Here is a 17,521-nt window from a genome sequence, read left to right on the forward strand (position 1 = left end):
CCCAAAAAACACTGCCAATGGCCGCTACTTACTACAGTCCCCCTTTCACAAGTGAGGAAACTGAGGCAAACTTGCTCAAGGTCAGGCAGCTAGTGAGGAACGGAGCAAGGGACAGGGCGAGGACATGGGAGCAGCCCCGTGGGGCTCCACGTTCAGACCCGCCCAGCGCGGGACACCAAGGACAGCAGCCGGGGCCCCGGCAGCCCCAACAGCCGTGGGACGGCCGAGAGCACATCCTTGGGGCCCCCGTGGCGTGGGGGGCATCACTGAGAAGGGCCCCGGCTGCCACACATGGACGCGCCACCTTCAAGGGTTTCCAGCTCAGGCTGGAGCCCCGCCCCCCCACTCGGTCCCACGCTGGGATCGCCGCCCCACCACAGTCAGGCCGCAGGCACGGCAGGGCAAGAGAAGGCCACTGGGCACCAGGACCCCACGAGAGTCCCTGGCCCCCGCCCACTGCTGACGGCAGAGGACCCGGGCGACCCCTAGGCCCCCGGCACCTGGAACACACTTCGGCTCACTTCATGGCCCCGGCACCCAAGGCCCCCACAAAGAGCGCTGCCAGCACGCTCTGTTCCTCTCTGCCCTCAGCCTTGGGAGACCAAAAACATTAAACTAAACTACGAGAAAAGTGAAGAAATCAAAACACAACCCGTGAATAATTTGTCGAGCAGGGAGTGGGAGGGGTGAACAGAGGCGGGCAGGGCGCCGGGAGGGGGTCTTCCCAGGCAGCTTCTTCCAGAACAAGCAGGGTCTGGGCAGCCATGGGTCCCCCTGATCCTGAGGCTCAGACCCCCCCTTCTCACGGGTGGGGTGTCCCTGGCATGTAGACAGGCTGTGCTGGCGACTTCTGGAAAGGACCACGCACCCCAGAATTCCCAACCGCATAGTCACAGAGAGAAGGCAGTGAGCACAGTCCCGGGAACAGGATAGGCGGCGAGGCCGGCGGGAGGAGTGCCCCCCGAGGTACAGGAGTGGCAGGAAGGCACAGGAGCGTGTGAGCGGCCAGCCAGCCACACGGCCGAGGCCCGGAAGGAGGGACACCGGACTGCCGGCCCATACCACCACTGCGAGGATAGGCCGCGCTGACACTTCGGCCTGGGGACCCCAACAACCACTTACAGCGACCACATCTTCGTCATCACGGGGGAGATTTTTTTAACGGGTGAATGAGCTTTCTGAGCGGCGCTGGGGGGAGCACAGAAGGAGAAAGGGTGGTGCTGACCATCTGTTGAAATCACCAGGCACGAAATCCCCCTCTGACCTCTTCTCTGGGACTGTGGCTCAGGGGACGGTCCTGCCTTCTCACCTGGCAGTCCCTGGGCTCACAAGCTGAGCCTACGGACACCCATGTCCAGAAGAGCGGAGCCTGCTGCAAGAGGGCTGAGGCCCGGGTCTGCAGCTGCAACAAAGAGCCCACCCCAGGAAGACAGCCACAAACATACACGACCCAGATTCGGACACAGACACAGACACACACCCTGTGAGACAAGCCCCTCTGCGTTCCACCCCGGGGTAAGCGACCCACCACGGGCTTCCCCTGTCGGCCAGAACCCAGCACCACCTTGCACACGGGGCTCCCTCGGGCCACGATGGCTGTCAAGGGGGCAGGCACCCCAAACAGAAAGGCCCCCAGTGTGCAGGGAGCGCCCACCATGCCACCCAGAGCCAGCTCCCAGTCTACAACGAAGGGCCCGGCCAGCCGGCCGTTCCCAACAGCATACTCCCCCACCAGCGCTGCCCACTCAGACTGTCCCTCCCGCCCAATCCCAGCCCCATAGTCTGCAGACAGCTGCCACCTGGGCGCCAGCCTAGCCAAGGGCAGAAACACCACAAATCCACAAACGCACACGGTGGCCCCTCTGAGCGCAGGCGACAGGCCCTCACTTCCCCTCCCCTCCTCCGCTCCCTGAGACTCTGACACTCCGCTGGAGGGGCGCCCAGAGAAAACCGGGCGGGAGCATCTATTCACAGATTTGGAAAAAAAAAAGTTTGATGCAATAGCTGAATTAATTAGGCCTCCCAAGAATAGCTGAGCCAATGCAGCATTCTGTGTGTGCAATTTAATGAGCCTGGATATTTAAAAGAAAAGTTACAAATACTCGGGGAGAGGGGGGAGATGTCACAGAAAGTTAGCGTGGACCCCACTGAATGGTTTCGGCGTCGAGTGGCCCGGGAGCTGCCAGGCTGGATCACACAGATCCTCCGTCTGGCAAACAACAGGGACTAGCCCAGCGGCCCTTCCCCGCGGCGCCCTTCAGCGTTTCAGAGAGAAGGAGAGAAGGAAACGTGCACATCCAAAACAAATCGCAGGCCGGCGGCTACCCTGACACTCGGGGCCCCGGGTGCCCGCTGACCAGTCCCCGAGCCCAGTGCCAAGGGGCCCTCGCCCCCGCACGGGGGACTCTGGGATTCACTCCCTGGCAGGCCAGGGCAGACACACAGAGCTGGAGTCGCCGAGTCTCGGCCCCCTGCCACCACGGCCCGAACACCTGGCTTCGGTTTAGTGTGTCTCCCAAACCTTCAAGGCACAAACAGGCCCTGCCCGGCCAAGTTCTGTCTGCTAGGACACAGGGGCAGGCGCCCCTCCGTGTGCCAGCCCGGGAGCGTTAGGGCCAGGGCGGGTCCCTTCCGCCAACTCGGCCTGGACACCTCCTTGGGCCCCAGGAAGGCCTGGGCTCCCGGCTCCAGCCTGGACGCGGCCGGTATCAAACTTCCCGGGACTCAGGGCAGAAGAGTCCGAGATCTGAAGCCTGCCCCTGCCGGCCCAGCTGGGCACCGGCTATGGGCCTCAGGAAGGCTTCACCCACCCTGGCCAGCCCTCGAGGCCCCCAACCAGGCAAGCGGCTTGTCCTAGGAGTCGGACGGGAGGACCTTCCTCCCAGATACATGGCCATCTACGGGGACGCCAGCGCCACCCCAAATTTCCTTAAAACCAAACCAAACCCTGAGACGTGTAGGGGAGGCAGAGCCCCTGACCCAGGAGGAACCCCCACCCTCTCCGCAGCCCGCCCTCCTACTCACTCCCCGGGCCCGGCCGTGGCGCGGGACACTCACCCGGGGCACCCGCCGCTTGTACTTGTTGCCGTAGTCGAACTTCTCCTTGACGTCGTCCAGACAGCGGCCGAGGCGCGCCTGCTCCTCCTTGCCCGTGTAGTCCTGGCTGAGCAGGATGTAGGCCCGCCAGTTAGCCGAGTCGAAACCCCAGTGGCAGGTCCGGTTCTCCAGGGCCTTGTGCGAGTGCACCACGAACTTGTGCGGTGGGTACATGAGGCGGCAGTCGAGGCACTGGATGCAGGCGGCGCTCGGGCTGTTGTAGAGCTCGGGCACCAGCAGCCCCTTGCACTTGCCGAAGCACTCGTGGTACACGCGCACGCTGCGCTCGCTGAGCTCCAGGCCCAGCGCCAGGCTGGCCGCCAGCTCCTTCTTGCAGGGCGGCGGGTAGGCGCCGCCGTACAGCAGCGCGTTGCACAGGCGCTCAGCGTCCGTCTTGGTGATGAGCCCGCACGAGGGCGCCGAGAAGGGCAGGATGCCCATGACTTTGAGGATCTCCAGCTGGTCGGCCGTGCAGCGCGAGCAGTAGATGTGCAGCTCGTCGCACACCGAGTTGATCTGCTGCAGCGAGAAGTCGCGCAGCACCGAGTTGAGGATCTGCGGCAGACAGAGGCGCTTCTCGCCGCCCACCACGAAGCACGAGATGGTCTCGCCCTCCAGCACGGTCTCGCAGCGCTCTGTGGAGCGGTCGGACGGCATGAAGAAGGGCCCGGGCAGGACGGGCGGCGGCGGCTGGATGGCGGGCAGGTGCAGCACCGGCGGCGGCTCGGCAGCCGCAGGCACCGGCGCCGGCACCGCAGCCGCGCCCGCCTCCTTGGAGCTCTCCTTCTTGTAGGCCTCCTGCGCCCAGCGCGCCGAGAAGGCGGCCGGGCCGCCCAGCGAGCTCATGGAGCTCAGGTGGAACTGCTCCAGCGTCTTCTGCAGCCCCGGGTGCGGCTGGAAGCCGCCGCGGCCGCCCGCCGCCGCCTCCATGGTGCGCTCCGGCTCCCCAGGCCGCTCCCGCTCCCGCGCGCCCGGGCCCCCGCGGCCCCCGCCGCTGCCCCGCGCGCCCCGGCGGCGCCCCCGGCCCCGGCCCCGGCCTCCCCCCGCCGCCGGCTCCCGGCCGATCACGGCCGCGGCCTCGGCCTCGCCCGGCGGAGCGAAGGGGAAGGCGGGCGGGGCGAAGGGGTCCCGCCGCTGGAGCCCGCCGCCGCCCGGGCCCGGCGCCACATCCACGCGCCCCGCGCCGCGCCCGCCGCCGCCGCCGCCGCCGCCCGGGCCCCCCGCGCGCCCCCCGCGCGCCCCCCGGGCCCTAGGCGCGGGGCATGCCCCAGCGCGCGCCGCCAACGCCAACGCCAACGCTCGCGGGCCCGGGGCTCGCGGGGGGCGCGCGGGCAGGTGCCGGCGCCGCGAGGCGCGAATCTCCGCGGCGACCGAGGCCGAGGGGCCCGGGAGGAGCGGGGGCGCGGGCGCGGGGCCCGCCGGGCCGTCCTCGCGCGGCGCGCCGCCGCCGCCGCCCCGCTCCTCCCACCGCGCGGCGCCCGCCCGGCTCGTCCCGGCGGCGCTGGCCGGCCGCGTCGCGCCCGCCGCCGGCCTCCCGGCCCGGCCCGCGCCCACCCCGCCGCCCGCGCCCGGCTCCGCGGCCTGCCCGCCCGCCCGCGCGCGCGCGCGCGGCTTCCGGGACGGCGGAGCGCCTGTGGGGCGGCCTCAGACCGCGGCGGCGGCGGCGGCGGCGGCGCGGGGCTCGGCGTACATCCTCCCGGCGGCTCGCTCCAGCTCGGACTGAGCGCCGGGCGCTGAGCTCACGCCGCCGCCCCGCCCCGCGCCCCGCCCCGCCCCGCGCCGCCGCCCCGCCCCGCGCGTCGTCTGGGGCCGCGCGCCCGCCTCAGCCGAGCGCCGGCCAGGAATGCGCCCGCCCCCCGGTCCGGCTCTTCCAGGAACGCGCGCTCCCCCCGCCCGCGCTCGGCGCTCCGCCGCACTCGGCCGTGCTTGGGCCCGCCCGCCGGCCCGGGACTCGGGCCCGCTCGGCTGTGCTCGGGCACGCCCGGCCGCTACTCGGCTCCGCTCGGCTCCGCTCGGCCCCGCCCGTCCGGGACTCAGCCCCGTTCGGCTCCGTTCGGGCCCGCCCGCCGGAAGGCCACTCGGCGGGGGCGGTGGCGGCGGCTGCGCCCCGGGTCCCCCATCCGGTGGCGGCAGCGTCCTGCGAGGCTGCGAAGGCGCCCGGCCCGCCGCCGCATCGCCGCCAGAGCGATGACCACTCCCCGCATCGCCGTCAGAAACCCACACAAGGTCCCCACTACAACCGCAAACCAGCTGAGTGGCGGACGGGACGGGGCGGCACACCCTCCACCGCCCACCTCCCAGCCCCCGGGGTCCCCACATAGGCGACGGGGACGCCAGGCCAGACGATCCACGTCCCACATAGGACAGGGACACCGAGCAGCACGATGTGGGTTACTACACACGTTGGGATTACAGCACCCTGGAGACCCCACACGGGACACAGACATCATGCAGCCTGTTCTGGCGACCCCCAAGCGATGCAGGCGCGACACAACACCCCCAAGGGATGACTGGCCGCAGGGCCGGCCACCCCATGACCCTGCAAGGTGGTCCCCCCACACAGCCAGCGGCTGGGCCTCCCACCAGTTCCAGGGCAGGGCTTGCATCCAGGTCGCCGCCAGGCCCAGGCCCAGGCCCAGGGTGGGTCTGCAGGAACCTGGCTCCTTCCTGCCCCCGGCAAGCTGGCACGACCCTTACCCTATAGCCCCCGGGCCCAGAGAGCCATTTATACATCTGCAGGGCGCCCAGGGCATGGCCAGTGGGAGACCCCACTGTCTGTCGTGGCTCTATCACGAGGGAGAGACAAACCAGACAAACCAGAAAGTGCGGGGTGGGACAAGAACGGGGCCTGAAGTTGGACAGGCTGGCCGGGCGGCCCCCAGAGGAATCAGCATCTGGCAGAGGCCTGGGGGGTGGGGACTTGAGATCAGGGGGACGATTCTGGTGGTGCTCAAGTCAGGGGCAGAAGGACAGTCCAGCCAAGCTGGGCAGTGGCATCTTTTCCTCCACAGGACAAGGGCACCCAAGCTGTTCTGGGCACTGGGGGACACGTTGGGGGGGGCACAGTGCTAGGCAGAGGCGAGAGGGCCATGCCCACTTCAGCCTGTGTGACCTTCAGCTTGTTACCTATTGCTCCTGCCTCCCCAGTGGAAGCTGGAACTGGCCCCAAACCAGCACTCCCCAGGGTTGTGTCTGCCCCCGGGGGGGCCGACCCGGTGTCTCTGCCGGCCTCTGTCGCCCCTCAGGCACGGGCAGGTGTCTGGAGATGCAGCTAGGATGCGCAGTGACCCCACACATGCATGGCTGCAGAGTCTCAAGGGAGGCCTGAGATTCAGGGTGCAGTGCTGCACGTCTGAAGGCCTGACCACGCCCCGCCAGGGACGTGAACCCTCTCCCACCCTCGCCTGCGCCCTGGGGGCTGTGTCTTCCACTCTTCACTCCAGTGCCCCCAACGCTGGCACAGGAAAACTAGGAAAGGGGTCCTTACAAAACAAAAAAAAGGGACTTCTTTGCTTTCGGAGGCTGTTTTCTTGGTCCCATTTGGACCAAAAAAATTTCTGTTGTACCTGAGTCCGTTCCTTCCACGTGGCTTTGACTCCCATACAGTCAGGCAAACTGTAGTTGACAGGAGATGTTGGAGCACCAGAGGGCTGGCCAGGGAGGGTTTCCAGCCAAACGCACAATTCCTCCTCGTTCGGCGAAGTGGGCACTCCCGGGAGAGCCCCGAGCCTGAGGCCCCCTGGACAGGTAGTGCCTGCCTCCCAGTGTCCCCCCACCCCGCCCACCCCCTGTCCTCTGGCTTTGCAGGGCTCCAGGAAGGGGTCTTGGGAAGGGGCCAGGTGGAAGGACCAACACTCCCAGAGATTCAGAACCCAGATTGAAGCCAAAGTGGGTGGGTGTAGGGTGGGGGACAGGTGAGGGGTGAAGGGCCCTGAGATTCAGGGAGGGCCTGGACTGGTCACTAAAACTTCTCTGCCTCGGTGGACCTTGAGGTCTCCTTCCCCGAAAGATGTTGGAGTTTCTGGAGCAGCTGAGGCCGTCCTACCCACCGAGGGCCAGGACGGCTGTACCTAGAGAGAGTCAGCCAGGCCCTGTCTTCTCCACGAGCCCAGGTGGGGGCCCCCAGTGTCTGGCCTTCCTCCTTTCAACTCATTGCAGCAGCTGCCCTGGCCAGTGGCCTGCTCCCCCCACTGACCCCTGCCACAGGCCACGCACCACACTGTGAGGTGGAGGGTCCAGGCCACGGGCACAGGCACGTTGGAGGGCAGGGGCAGGAGCCTGCTGCGCCAGGCCCGCCCAGCTCACTCTCCAGCCCTTGCCGCACTGACGGGTATGGGCAGCTGGTCGTGTGCGTGTTCACCTGCGAGATAAATACACATTTCCCGTGGGCACAAGCCAGGCTCTGGGACCAGTGGCGAAGGAGACCAAGTTCTGCCCCGTGTGCTTCCGTGTCCTGGGGCCAAGGAGGCCAAGGATCTGCAAACTGCTCGTAAAGGATCAAGATTATTGAGGACCTGGGGGTGGGCTTTGCAGCCAGCAGCACCCCGAGACCTGAGAGAAGAGGGTGCTGGCACTGATGAGCTGCCCCTGGCCTCAGGGGCAGCTCAGAGGCCCAGCTGGGGAAGCGGACCGGGAGGCTCAGATCAGCAGGTCCTGACAGCGACCCCCACAGACAGCTCTGCCCTCCTTGGTCCCACCTGTTCCCTCCTCCCTGCTCCATGGGAAGAAAACACCTGGTCTCAGACAAGCACAAACTACCATCGTCAGGAAAGTGCTGAGATACTGTTTTAAAACTTGAAGTTTGAAAAAAAAAATTACTCAAGTAACATGAGCTTGATAAAAATTTAGAAAAGACTTTTATGTTATTTTGAGTTCCACCAAAAGCAGACCTGAGACAAAGATTTGAGTGAAAATATGTGTTTGGGAGGTGTTTCCAGGACATACAAATCAGGGTGGGAGGAAGGGAGGGAGGGAAGGAAGGCAGGACACCCGAGTGTGTTACCAGCCTGTCACCCCAGGCTCCTGGAACTGGATCCTGGGGTGCAGAGCCATCCCCGGGGGCCGTCCTGATTGAGGTCAGAGGCCAAGGAGGGGAGGGGACATCCACTGGAGCAGGGAGATTGATTACACATGGGATTGAGCAAATAAGGAAACAAATTACTGGTGACACTTCAGGTCTCTCGCTGTTAGAGATGGGAATTAAAAAATGGAAAGGTATGAGGATATCTGTAGCTGATGTAGTGAATGTATAGCTGATTCACTCTGTTGTAATGCAGAAACTAACACACCATTGTGAAGCAATTATACTCCAATAAAGATGTTTAAAAAAAAAGAAACAAAAAATGGAAAGAGATAAATGCAGTGAGAGGCCCTTAGAGGAATGACACCCCAACAGCAGCAGGCACCCCGAGAACCTGTGTCTTGGCTTCTAAATGCCATCTTCCACTCAAAGGAAGCAGGGGCCTTTGGAGAAATGGCTAGTCGTAGGGCTTGGGCAGAAAGAGTACAGGACGAGGCCGGAACATCTTACTGTGTGGGGAAGTAGGAGAGCCCAGAGCATAACAGGGACACACTGAAAGCCGCGTAGCTGGCTCGAAGGGCCCCCAACGGCAAGTCGGAGACCATCATGATGGCCGTGGATTATAACCGTGAAGTAAAGTATTAGACCACAGGGCCATGCGTATTTAAATATTTATTAAAATAAAATGTATTCGTAACTGGAAAGTTTGATGAGAAATGGGCTATTTGCATGGTTTTACAGCTCTTCCCCACAAGGCTCCCGTCTGCGAAAGGAAGAACAGTGAGTTCCCGGGGGACCCTGTCAAGTACCACCCAAACCGAGCCATCCGTGGACACCAGCGGTCATCAGATCAGTCGTAACCCTGCACCACCTGACAGGGTGGGATGCTTGCTCACGTCTGTGACTCTCCTGCCAAAGAGGCATAACCTGCACCTGGCCGTGACGAAACCTCCGACACCCACACAGAGGGACTTTGTACAGAAAGATGGGCCTGGAACCTTCAAAGGTGTCAGGCTCATGACAGTCAGGGAAAGGCTGAGGAATATTCCGGACTGATGGAGACGAAAGATACAACGGCTCAGGGCAACATGTGGTCCCTGGCTGGATCTCGTTACTAGAAAGAATGTTATTGGAGGGACCAGAAAGCCTCGGATGTGGCCCGAGGCTCAGAGGGCAGCAGCCCTACCTGGGACTTGGTGCTGTGGGGTGTGATGGATAGAGCCCCATGTCAGCAATTCACTCTCCAATGGTTTGTGGGGCGGGAGGGGTGGTGTTCCTGTACCATTCTGGCAACTTCTACCTTCTCTCTAAGCTTGAGATTGTAGAAAACACAAAGTTTATCTTTAAGAATGTCATGGGGAGGAGGCATGGATTCTTTGTGCGGCCTCCTGAGCCTGAGCTGCCAGCGGAGCGGGCTCCGGCCTGGGGCCGCTGAAAGCCCTGCCGCTGGGCAAGGCAGGCCAGGCCTGGGGGGTACAAGCAGAACCCCATGAGTGTCTGCTGCAACTCCGGCCAAGATGGCGGAGGAGCTGGACCCCCTTCCTGGTCCAACACGGGCACAAGCCAGGGAATATAGATCGCTCCTTAAATGTACAAATGAGAAAATTCAGAAGGGAGGGAGCTCCGCAGAGCTGGAGACAAGGCGGAAGGCAAGGCCCCGGGGTGAGCGGGGCGGAGACCATGCAGCCTACACGGGGCTTGGAGTTGGCCTCACGCCACTGAGGTCAGGGAGTTAAGGCCACGGTGGGAAGGAGTTGAGGCCACAGGCCATTTCTCAAACGAGAGCTGGAGCCAGGCTCCCGCCATGACCATCCAGGCTGAGAAGGGGCTGTCTGGTCCATGAAGGGGACATAGAGACTCTGCCCAGCAGCCTGGAGGAGGAGCCCAGAAAGCAACCAGCCCAGAATAGGACAAGAGGGCAGAGGGTGACAGGGAAACGAGGATCTGGTGGAATATAGGATGTATCTGACTAGATTCAAAACTGGAGAGCCTCCTGGATGAGGTAGGAGATATTAGCTGTAGGAACAAACTCAGCAGATGAAAAAGAAAGCAAAGCAAATATTAACTCCAGGAAAGACAAAGAGAAAACCTCAGCAGAGTTCACCACTTGGCCTAGCCGTGAGCAGTGTTGACACGGTTATAATAGTGTAAACAACTCAGGTCATTTAGGAAGAGAAAAGAGAAAGTCAGGTGAGGGCAGAGGTGCTGGGCCGTCGCTGCTCCGTCTCACGATGTCCAAAACTCGTAAACGAAGAAAGAAGCAGCAAGAGAACACAATTTAGAAGAATGGAGAAAAATGAGACAAGAAACGGCTGAAAGAATTGGGAGAGGCTGAGGCCAGGCCACCGGACCCAGGGGCGGACGGCGATGGCTTAGTGACCACCAGACTCGTCCAAAGAGTCTTAACCCTTTGGGTTCTTTTTGTTCCTTTCATCTATGTATCTTTCTTTGGTAAGAATTAAAATGAACAAATCATAACTCTAAACATAAGTAACAACAAAAAGACGCACTCACGTTCTGCCCCCCCCAAATGCCACAGTTTGGGACATTAAAGAACACACTTTGAATAAGTCATTAGTTAAAGAAGGAATAAAATGGGAATCACAAAAAGTTTATTTTGCCGCACTGCACGGCATGTGGGATCTTAGTTCCTGGACCAGGGATCGAACCCGTGGCCCTGCAGTGGAAGTGCAGAGTCTTAACGGCTGGACTGCCAGGGAAGTCCCAAGAAGTTGTTGGGTTTTTTTCCGGTACATGGGCCTCTCACTGTTGTGGCCTCTCCCGTTGCAGAGCACAGGCTCCGGACGCGCAAGCTCAGTGGCCATGGCTCACGGACCCAGCCGCTCCACGGCATGTGGGATCTTCCCGGACCGGGGCACGAACCCGCGTCCGCTGCATCGGCAGGCGGACTCTCAACCACTGCGCCACCAGGGAAGCCCCCAAAAAGTTTTAAACTGAATGATGACGGAGCGCCGTCAATCATCGGCACAGCCAGCGTGGTGCTCAGACATTTATGGTCTTCAGTTCCTACATCAGAGACAAGAAAGTGGTTTTTGCCAAGTGAGGGAACTACAAATATTTTTAGTTTCTTCCTCGTGCTGACCTGCATTTTCTAGTTTTCCAAAGAATCTGCTTCAGTCTTGTTGACCTTCCCTGTTGTTTCCCCTGGACCATTCTGTCTGGGAGGGACCCCCTTCCCTCATGGAACCTTCTGTGGGGTCAGCCTCGTGGCCCATATAAGGACTACTCATCCAGGGGCCAAGGGTGTGTGTGTGCCTCCCCTGAGGTGGTTGGGGACCAAGGCCTGGGCCGGGTCACACGTGGCTCCTGCACCCAGCACTCAGCCCAGACCTGCCTCGTGGGGGTCAGCTGAGCTGGTGCTTGGGGAGCTGAGCAGAGGACCTGGCCATGGCGCGTGGGAGTCGCCACTGGCCATGAGGGTGGGCTGGCTGCCTCATCCAGGGCCCCCAAGTCCTGCCCATCTCCCACTGCGGGCAGCAGCCCCGAAGTCCTGCCCCTGTCCAGGAGCTGCCCTTGTCTTCCTGGATGGAAGGGAAGAGTGGGCCCCTTTCCTGTGCCAACCAGAGCCACCCAGATGCCCACCCCATGGCCCCGAGGCACTGCCAGAACCCCGCCCGCCCCGACACAGCAGGCCCAGCCTCAGCCGCGGACGAAGCCCTGTGGGGCAACATTGAGGCCGCCTGGCCTCTGGGGGCCCGAGCAGGGCAGTGGGCAGTCCCAGGAGCCAGGCGGTTGCTCAGGCCCACGTCTAGGCCCTGACCCCAGGCCCACGTCTAGGCCCTGACCCCAGGCCGGGGAGACAAGGCTGGCTCTGGAGCCCCTGTCCCTGGGGGGAGGGAGACCCCACCCGGCCCTACTCAGCACAAGCCCTGGAGGCCCAGAAGCAGCAGGAAGAAAGAGCAGGAATGAGGGAGGGACTCGTAGGCTGCCGCCACCGCCAGCCACCCCCCCCCCCCCCCCCCCCCCCCCCCCCCCCGGCCACGGGCTCCAAGCCCCTGCCTCTGGGGACACGTCCTCAGCCTGGAGGGCGTGCTGTGGGCACCTGCCCTGCGACCCGCCCCTGCCCGCAGGACCCTGGCCCCGAAGCGTCCTGTGCTGCTCCGGACAGAACGTGCCCCTTGCTGGCCACAACCCGCCAATCATAGGGTGGCCCTGGGCCCCGGGACGAGGGGCGGAGCTGCCGAGCTGGGTGTGAGGGGGAGCTGGGCCCTGGGCCCCGGGATGAGGGGCAGGGCTGCCGAGCCGGGTGTGAGGGGGAGCTGGGCCCCTTCGGGGACCCCCTAACCTGCCCTTGCCCAGCAGACGCTGCCGAGAGGCACCAGCTGGGCACAAGGGACAGGATGGGGGCGGAAAGGCAGGTCCTCGCCTGCAGGAAGGTCCCACCAGCATCTTCCAAAGACGTCCTCCAGGGGCCCAAGCTGCCGGTAATGACAGTAGGACCTCTTCGGGGCCCAGGGCCCATGAGACACACTCACGTGCACAGGTGGCTCTGAGGGCACGGGGTCACCATCCCGTGTCACGGCAGGGCACACCAAGGCCGGGGTGGCCCGGGACCTGCCCAGCGCACCGTGCGGTAAGGATGTGGGAGCCCGGGTGAGACCCAGCTGCCTGCAGCAGGGTGTGGGCAGGTGGCTGTGATGAGCCGTCGGGGTGGGGGGCCGGGAACAGGTGAGGGCTCTGAGGGCCAGACCCCAGAGACCTCAGTGGAGAGGTGGAGCAACAAGGGAGCCTGCCTTTGGAACACGCCCACTCGACCTCCCAGCAGCCCGGTGACTCTGAGATCCAGAGGGACCCCCACGTCCTGCTCCACCCCACCGGGGATGTTCGCCCCTACAGCACCAGGACAGGCCCCATCCCCCTGTCCTGGGCCCACGGCCTCCCCAAACACACTCTCTAGGAGCAGGGTGTGCCCCGCCCTGAGCCCCTGCCCAGGCCCTGGGGTCTGCCTCCTTTTGCCTGGGACCTGTCGCTTCCCCATCAGGGACCCCAGGCAGTGAGTGGTGGGCAGACTCTCAGTAAATCTTGGTGGACGGTCTGAGGGAGGTCTCTTGACACGAGGCACCTCACGCCAGGCCCAGCCACCGGCGCAGGGGCACGTATCCCCGGGCCGAGGGGCATCACACACGGCCGCTGCAGCCGCCCTGAGCCCCTTCCCCTCTCTGGGCCTGAGGCTGCGTCTCCAGGAGACAGAGGATAGCTGGGCTGGCTCTGGGCTTTCGGCCTGTCGCACAGGAGGTCGGGGGTCGCTGCACACCCCAGAGGGGAGGGGCCACGAAGGGGCGGCGGCCCAGGCCTCCGGCAGGGAAGAAAGGATGGAGAGGCCGTCCTCAGAGCAGTGTCCGCCCCGGGTGAACGTCACGGGAAGGGGAGAGGGAAGGAGGACAGAGGGCAGCTGGTGCCCACCCCTCCAAGGCCCCCCACGCGGCTTCCCAGAGAGACTTGGGGGCTCAGGAGGAGTAGGGTGGGTCTCGGCCTACGGACCCCAGGCCCGTCCACGGCACCCGGGCCCTGCTCCCTCCCTGGCCCCTGCCGCCCCAGGAGACCCCAGGCCCAGCCTCTGCAGTCCCCTCCTGCTGCACAGGCCCTGGGCCCCTCTCTCCTCGTAAAACGTCGGAGCCGTGCTCCGTTCCAGAGCAGGCCCCTCCCGCCCTCCTGCCGTCACTCCTGGCAGGCGCTGCAGTGAGCTCACTCATTACATAAGGCATCCGAGCTATTTCTTGGGGGACTGAGCTCCCCCTACGCGGGGCTCCATTCCCCCCTTCCCTCTCCAACCCTCAGCCATCACCAGCCAAGAGCATCTGGGCATGAGAGGCAAAACCCCCAGGCTCCCAGGGCGCCCCCCCCGACCCTGCGCGGGGAGGGGGCTCCCCCCACCCCGCAGAACAAGGGTGGGAGAGAAGAGAGGGCAGCTCCTTCCAGATTCCCTGGGAGGGCTGAGGGCAGAGACGCAGCCCCACCCCCAGCCTCAGGCGTGAGGGGGAGGAAGGAAGGGATTTCCCCAGGGCACGAGGGCTCTGCCATCACCAGTCACTGTCCCAGGGATGGGGGTGGGCTTGCCTCCCTCTGGGTCTGGGGCACCTGGGTCATCCGTGGGCCCCGATCCCAGCAACATGTCCGCCAGGACTTGCGTCTCCAGAGGAGCTGCAGCATTTCCTTAGGTCAGGACAGAGGATGCCTGGCTAAGTGCCACTGGAGGCCCCAGCAGGACAGCCCTGCTTTCCAGAGGGGGCACCAGCCCAGGAGCCCCTTGAGGCTGCAGGGGTCCCCCCAGGGGCAGAAGGGCCCGGGGACCTCAGACCTCCTGCCTCATTTCTGTGGCCGGGTACCACGCGGACGCAGTGGGCCCCCAGAGGACACAGCTGAAGGGGTGTCCAGACAGCGTGTGCTGGGCATTTCAGAGGGCCGAGCCGGCTCCTGGCCTGGAGAGGAGCAAGACAGGCCCCCTCGTTGCCTGGAAGGAAGCTCCGGGAGGGGCGGCCGTGGGGCCGGGCCCATCGCGAGCTTCTCCCACGGGATGCCCCTTTCCCGCTCCTCTGGGCCCGGCGGCCAAGCTTGGGGCCCTGAGCTGTCCGCCCCTCGAGGCCGCTCGGTGGCCCGCGCTCGGGCCCCGCCTCGGGGGAAAGTGGCCCCGGCGCCGCCTCCCGCCAGCCCCGCCCGGAGGAAGCGGACTCCAGACGCCCCGCCGGGAGTCCGGCGTGCACCACGCCCTGCTTGGGGACAAAGCTCCCGGCGGGCGGGCAGAAGGGACCCTGGGGACCGCGGGCCGGCGGGTGGCGGCCAAGCCGGAAGCCCCGCGGCCCCTCCCCCGGCTCCCAGCCCCCGGCCTCTGTCCTCCTCGAGAAACGGAGAACGAACGAGACCGTGTTTTCCTTTCTTTTCAGAGACTCGCGTTCTTGGAACTTACACCCTCTTGGGTTTGCTATTTTTACCCACCCTGAGCCTTCCGGTCTCCATGGCGACGCCTCCAAACAGCAGATTCCAGGCGGCAATGACGTCACCTTTCCCTTTCCTGCCGCCCAGGCCTCCCGCCGCTGCCGCCACGCGGGGCCGCCCGGCTGAGACCCCGTGGGCCCCGCCGCCTCCCCGTGCCCGCTGCCCGCTGGCCAGGCCCTTCCCCGGGCCCCTCCGTCCCGGGCTCCCTGCCACGCCGCTGCCCTGTGGGAGCTGCCTCGGCCCCGGTGGCCCCTGTGTGGCCCCTGTGGTGACCGTGCTGGGGCCGTGCCGGCAGCAGGAGCGCTGGAGGCCCTGTGGCCTGGTCTCTTAAGTGCTAACTGCCCGTGGGTGTTGGTCCCCTGGGTGAGGCTGTCACACTGCCCGGCCCCGGGGCTACTGCCCTCCCGGCTGTGTGGTCCACGGGCCTCAGGCTCCACACCTTGGTCCTGGTCTGGCTGCAGGACTGGGGGGCCTTGGTCCCTCCTCCTGGGCTGAGGTGTCCTGCAGTTGGTGACCAGGCTGTGTCTCTATCTGGGCTACAGTTTACCCAGCTGTCCCTTCGATGCCCAGCCTGAGGGCTGCCCTCAGCCCAGACCGAGGGTAGGGACACTCAGGACTGCAGGTCCACACCACTCCTGGGCACTTGCCCTGTCGTGGACCCAGACGCTTGCCGAAACGGCTGAGAAGTCTTGGCCGGGCCTCGCAGGACGGGCGAGTTCGGCGTGGAGAGCCCCGCGTCCCTGCCACGGTCAGAAGAAGGAGTTCTTCCTCCGGCGGAGGAGTCCCAAAGAGCCAGGCGCTCCAGCCCCTGGGCCTGCAGAGGCTACCTTGCCTGGTGGGATGCCGGGGTCCCCTCCCCTAAGCAGGGCCTCTGCCTCCCCATTGCCCCACAGGGCCTGGGACGGATGGTATGAACCCCAGCCCCAGCCAGAAAGCAGACACTGGGTCTGGGGCCGAGGAGAAGGGGAGCAGGCAGGGCTGCGGGGGCGTCGTGGGGGGTCAGAGCCACTGGCACGGGCGAGGCCGAGAGTTGGGGCCACACTCTGCGCCGCCAGCACCCAGAAGGGCAAAGAAGACACTTCGATAGCTCATTAGCTGCCATCCCTGCTCCCAGAAACAACATCGCAGGAAGGTGGTTTCAAGGCTCACATTCCTGCCCTCCTGGCTGCATTTCAGGTACGAAGTCCCAACTCGCCTCCATCTGACACAGGCAGGCACACTCACAGGTCTGGACAGGAGGCAGGCCGGTGGGCGGCCCCGTCTCCAGAGCCCCACACAGACATGTTCACGAAAAGCTGTGCAGAGCACTTTCCTGGGGCCCACAGGTGGGCCTTTCCACTGCTCCCCCAGGAGCCTCTCCACCCTGAGGCTGTGTCCTCAGGCCTGGAGGAGGCCCTGAGAGAGAGGGCCCAGGCTGGAGCAGACCCGGGCCCTGAGCGGAGGTGGCTCGGGCAGGGATGCACATGTGGCCTGTCCAGTTAAGCACCTACCCCAACAAGCTCCGTCTGGACCAGAGACACAGGGTCTGGGAGCTGTGGGACAGTGAGGGGCAGGGGGCAGGCTTCACCCTGAGGGGCGTGAAGGTGAAGGATGGAAGACCTGTGGCCCCAGAAGAGGTCAGGTGGCCGCCCCGCCGTTACCGCAGGTACTGCGCGGGACTCTGTGTGCCTCTGTCCTTCCCCCCTTCTCCCTTGGATTTTTTTTTTAATATTTTATTTTATTTTAACTTTTTTTGGCCGCGCTGCATGGTTTCTGGGATCTCAGATCCCAGATCAGGGATTGAACCCGGGCCACAGTGGTGAGAGCCGCAATCCTAACCACGAGGCCACCAGGGAACTCCTCCCTCGGGGCTTTTATGTAAGGCTCAGACTCCTGGGACAGCCACTGCCCCGCCCTTGCCTTTGCACCCTTTGGACCCCCGCACAGGGGGCCCTGGTCTGAGCTCTGGTCAGCCAGACGCATCCTGCCCAGGCTAGGACCCAAGTGCAGGCCGGGGGCTCAGGCCCTGAGGGGCAGTGAGTGCTTATGGGTGAGATCCCATGCCAGGCGTGACTGTGAAATTGATTTCTTCCACCAGGTTTATCAAGGGCCAAACTGTGACAAGCAGAAAAGAATTCCTGTTCTCAAGTGCTTACAGTTTCATGGGAGACAATGAAAAATTAAATTTCCATATGTTCTATGTTAGTCGGGAGTATATGCTCTTAAGAATAGACCAGGGTGTGGTCCAGTGGGTAAGGCTTTGTGCTCCCAATGCAGGGGGGCCAGGTTTGATTCCTGGTCGGGGAACAAGATTCCGCATGCACGCCGCAACTGAGAGTCCATGTGCCGCAACTAAGAGTCCGTGTGCCGCAACTAAGAGTCCGTGTGCTGCAACTAGGAATCCGCATGCCACAACTAAAGAGATCACGTGTGCCGCAACTAAGACCTGGCGCAGCAAAAAATAAATAAATA

The 17,521-nt window shown here is 64.0% G+C and overlaps 1 protein-coding gene across 1 annotated transcript in view; it reads right to left on the reverse strand.

Annotated features, from left to right (window-relative positions):
* Positions 1-4,793, reverse strand: part of SKI (SKI proto-oncogene) — a 60,480-nt gene extending 55,687 nt beyond the window's left edge. Inside the window, exon 1 of the mRNA XM_033841369.2 lies at positions 3,058-4,793. Coding sequence (XP_033697260.2) covers positions 3,058-4,026 — 969 coding nt within the window. The 5' untranslated portion in view covers positions 4,027-4,793. The remainder of the gene's footprint in view (positions 1-3,057) is intronic.
* Positions 4,794-17,521: the final 12,728 nt, after the last annotated feature.

Source organism: Tursiops truncatus, chromosome 1 (genome assembly GCF_011762595.2).
Source record: "Tursiops truncatus isolate mTurTru1 chromosome 1, mTurTru1.mat.Y, whole genome shotgun sequence".
NCBI lineage: Eukaryota > Metazoa > Chordata > Mammalia > Artiodactyla > Delphinidae > Tursiops > Tursiops truncatus.